The following is a 5,000-nucleotide window of genomic DNA, read 5'->3' on the forward strand; positions in this document are numbered from 1 at the left end:
GTGTGTGTGTGTGTGTGTGTGCGCCTTCCATCCCGGCCCTCTGCTGTCCCGTGTCCCCCGGGGTAGGGTGGGGGCGCGGAGTGGCGGGGTGGATGGGTGGGTAGGTAGCACATTTTGACTTTTATTGTTATTCTACTCTTTATTTGTCTCAGATGGCAGCTCATTTCCCATTTCCCAACACACTAGCACCTTTGTTCTCCCTCCCTCCCTCGCTCTCTCCTTCCTTCTCTCACAGGCACATGGGCTTTCTTTTATTTCTCTCATTCCCTCTCTCTCTCCGTTTCACTCTGTTTGCTTTATGTTCTATCACTCAGCCACACCTTTCTTTGCTTTATGTCTGTATTATATCTCGCTTTCTATCCACCTATCTGTCTCTGTTCTCTCTCTCTCTCTCTCTCTCTCTCTCTCTCTCTCTCTCTCTCTCTCTCTCTCTCTCTCTCTCTCTCTCTCTCTCTATATATATATATATATATATATATATATATATATATATATATATATATATATAATTTCACTCTTTAGGCCTCTCTCTAGCGCTCTCCATCTTTTATTTTTTCGTCTCACTCTGTCTCTCGATCCTGTTTGTAAACTCTTAAGTAACGTAGAGTAAATTGCCGGCTTATGGTGATTTAACAAAGTCTTGCTAATTCACTTGTTCCTAAATATATGAACATACCTTTATTTAACCATTTACGTTGTGTTTACAACATTTGTTTGTTTTGGTTCATTTTTGGATCAAACCTGTCATTATTTAGGCATTTTAAGTAATTTCCCACATTTTCTGAGTTTGCCGCTGGTAGCGTCTACACCACAAACAAACACATGAATTCACTTCACACACACCACATTCCGCATAGCTGCACATCAGACCAATTTAAACATGTTGACACGGCCAAGGGTTGGTGCAATAGACAGGCTTAGTTTATTATGTGTCATTATGTGCATGCTTTGGTAGGATTGAACAATACAGACTTATTGGATCATGAGCATTCCCATGGTGCCATGGAGCCTTTCCTTACCCTTACCGTAACAACATAACCCCTTGCATTGATTATCTTAACAACACTTACCCCTTACTTAACCATTTTTTTATTTGTTTATTTGTTTCTTTATTATAGGGTTAGGGTTAATGAATGCTTAAACTGCACGCCAAAACTTAACCAATCTAGCCTTATACCTTAAGTTTAAGCATTTTCTGCCCAAACATAAACATTTTCCACACCTTGGGAAAAACATTTTTCCCAAGGCTTTTGGATCTGTTTGAAATAAGCGTGGGCTCAAGCGATAACACACTGATTTGACCGGTTAATGTGATAATTGTTAACGGGCTAACTGGGGACGGCAGGGGGGAATAGCTGTTTACAAGGTAAAGGTCATCCCAGAGACATGAGCAGAGGCCAGACCCAGAGAGGTCAAAGGTCATCGCTTAACCCCACCCTGATGTGCACTCCAGATTCCTACTTAAATTTTTTTGGACTTGAGGTGTGAGACACACAGCCACACACAACCAGACACACACACACACACACACACACACACACACACACACACACACACACACACACACACACACACACACACACACACACACACACACACACACACACACACACAGCAACACACACACACACACACACAGCCACACACACACACACACACACACACAGCCACACACACACACACACACACAGACTCACACAATCAGACACACACAGACAAACACAGATGCAGTTACATAGGCAAATCCATGGGTGTATGGCCACTTGAAAAGCAAACAAAAACATGTGCATGCACAAACCTTTAAACAGTAGGTTGGTACACACCACACCCTTAAGTCTCACCTCTCTGTGTGCGGTACATGCCCCCCTCTCAGCCCCACTTGACCTCTGACCTCTGAGCTCACCCATACGGACAGCGCTAGGGTTACGCTGAGCTGTCAGCATTTCTGGCCTCAACCTCAAGGAAGAGTAGCGCACACGTGCACACACACATAACCACATTATGTGTTTTATGCGTGATGATGTTAAAAATACATCACCATTTGAAATGAGAGAGAGAGAGAGGTATATGAAGCATAGAGAGGGCTAAAGAGAGACACACCCTATGGAAGCCAGGTCAGAGCCACACAGACAGACGTGGATATAAGATGTATATTTATGTAAAGAAAAATACGAGGAGCCAAGGGTCATTGTTGAGCCGTTTTCTCTCCTTTGTGTTTTTTGTTGGCCTTAGTGCTCTCGTTAATGGACCTGCTAACACTCAGAGCACTCTCACCTTTGACCCCTGGCTGACCCTAGGGCTAAAAGCCCTGTGCTGAAAGACAGGATGAGGTGCGGACGAGAGAGAGAGGGACTGGAAAGAGCAAGAGTTTGGGGCAGGGAGAGAAGGAAAGACCAGAAGGTGGATGGAGAGAGGAGAGGAAGTGAGAGCATGATGGATGGCTGAGAAATGAAAGTTTAGGGGAGGACGTGGAGACAGGGAGAGAAGTGAAAAGGGGGAATTGAAATGGAGTGGAAGGACTGAAGTGATTGAGCGAGGGACAGGGGAGGTCAGGGGAGGTCAGCTGGGGCTGGCAGAATGTGGATAATGTCTCTCTCCACTGGGTTAATTTATTTTGTCCTGCCTTGGCAACAGGCCTTTCCACATCTACTCACTGTCTTGATTTTCACTTCTCACCCTCTTTTTTTATTGGTTCTCTCTGCCACCCCCATGTTCTGTCTATCATCAAGTAAAGGGCTCTGCTCAGTTTTACATTGTGTGTGTATGTGCATGTGCGTGCGTGTGTGTGTTTGCCTGTGTCTGTGTGTGTGTGTGCGTATGTGTGTGTCAGTGTAAAAGGTAAAGTTAACCAGATATGGTGTTTGAACATAACATCTTTCTGCACAAGCTTGAAGTGTACAACGCCACACATAAGCCACGTTTCTAAAGCAGGAACTTTGCCCAGGAACTAGGGAATCTTTGGATGCACTCCAATGGTGCGTGGTCACCGCAGGACCCAGGGTCTAAATTATGTTCCGGGGACATTATCTTAACCCCCAATAGGTCCCCGCTTGGGGGGGTTTTACTTTGTAAAAGAACAGGAACTTTGGGGTTGGGGCTTTCAGCACTGAACATTTCTGTCATTTTATTTCAGCCATTTCAACATCTACAGCCGCAAACAGTTTTTTGTTAATTCTAAAATGCAGTAAATTACCCATAGTAATTGAAGCCATAGAGATAAACTACATTCATAGGCACTATCGCTATCTGTTAGAAGTGTTGATCGTTCATCTCAATAGCACTCAACGCTACAAGCCAATGTTTACTTGCAATGCGGGACGTGGCTATAGTTTGCTTTTGATAGCCTGATGGTGTGTAGTTGGATCGCAACAGACTCATGTCGGATACCAACAAACATGGATGTATCAAAGAACGCACACCACTTATCATTATCCCTCGCATCCGAGGGGTGGATGTCCATAATGGAACAGGATCACTTGATACGGGTCGTTCAGGTGACTTCCTCAGACAGCTGTCTGAAGAAGTCACCTGAACGACCCGATTCAAATATACCAGATACAGATTCCGCTGTGTCTGGTATACTTGAACCAGGTACAGCGGAATAGAACAGGATAGACCTGTCCACTGGATTAGACTAAACTCATTTACCAGTCTGTCTGTTTCTGCTTGAGGTGGTTATGTAGAATGGATGGCAAACAGCACTGACAGACCGGGGCAAATCCTCTCTTTCTCTCACACACACACTCAAACACACACACACACACACACACACACACACACACACACCACACACGGCCCATAGCTTTGGTTCACTCACCTGTGGCCGACCGTTCTCTTGAGGCTTGCTACGGAACATCACGCCCCATTACACCACCACACCACCCTGTGTGTGTGTGTGTGTGTGTGTGTGTGTGTGTGTGTGTGTGTGTGTGTGAGTGTGTGTGTGAGTGTGAGTGTGTGAGTGAGAGAGAAACTTGCTGAAGCCATTAGCTGTAATATATCCTTTCCTCTCGTCTGTATTTGATCTCTGCCTTTTCTCCTGCATGTTTGCTCTCCCTTTTCTCTCTCTCTCTCTCTCTCTCTCTCTCTCTCTCTCTCTCTCTCTCTCTCTCTCTCTCTCTCTCTCTCTCTCTCTCTCTCTCTCTCTCTCTCTCTCTCTCTCTCTCTCTCTCTCTCTCTCTCTCTCTTCTCTTTTCTTCTCTTTCAGTTTTGGGTTATTTTAAAGGAAGCTACAAGTCATCACCTCTCACATGCCACATATAAAGTCACTGTGTGTGTCTGTCTGCATGTATGTGTGTGTGTGTCTGTCTGTCTGTATGTGTATGAGAGCTGGAGTGTGTGTGTGCATGTACTTCAGGGTCTGTTTAGCGTTGGATATACTGTATCCTGTATCCTTTCAGTTCCTCGAAAATGCTGATTCTTCATGTGTGTGGGAATGTGTGGGTCTTACTGGCAATATGTCCCCTGTGTACCAGGACTCCTACTGCAGCGTGTGTTTTCTAAGTATGCGTGTGTGTTTATATAATTATAGTCATGCTCATCAAAATCGGCATCATGTAATATTAATACAACCTTTATTTTGTTCTCTAGGTGCGGGCTCCTCCACTGTAGTGGCGTTCTCTGCGTTCCTGAATGGCCACTACCCCCCTGCTGATCTGAGTGGAGACGTAGCAGTGTCATACAGCTCCCCTACTGGTACGCACACGCCATCTCTCACACACACACACACACACCACGCACGCACATGCACATGTACACACACACACACACACACACGCACACGCACACGCACACGCACACACACTCCACATCCATACACACACACTTTCTATCGTACACAAACACACACACACACACAGACACACACACACATGCCCTCTCACATGTATCAACAGTCCAAACTACACTCTAACCAAGCTGCTAATCGTGAATCACCAGCACTTGGAAATCATGCCGTAACCATAGTGACGGTTAACAAATCAAGCGTGTTGGACAGCCGC

The 5,000-nt window shown here is 45.3% G+C and overlaps 1 protein-coding gene across 3 annotated transcripts in view; it reads left to right on the forward strand.

The window, feature by feature from the left end:
* The window catches only part of bbs9 (Bardet-Biedl syndrome 9), an 80,382-nt gene that overhangs the window by 32,794 nt on the left and 42,588 nt on the right, over window positions 1–5,000 (forward strand). For all 3 annotated transcript variants that reach the window (XM_060064331.1, XM_060064333.1, XM_060064332.1), the window contains exon 14: window positions 4,591–4,695. In XM_060064331.1, coding sequence (XP_059920314.1) covers window positions 4,591–4,695 — 105 coding nt within the window. The remainder of the gene's footprint in view (window positions 1–4,590; window positions 4,696–5,000) is intronic.

The sequence above is a fragment of the Gadus macrocephalus genome, chromosome 11 (assembly GCF_031168955.1).
Source record: "Gadus macrocephalus chromosome 11, ASM3116895v1".
NCBI lineage: Eukaryota > Metazoa > Chordata > Actinopteri > Gadiformes > Gadidae > Gadus > Gadus macrocephalus.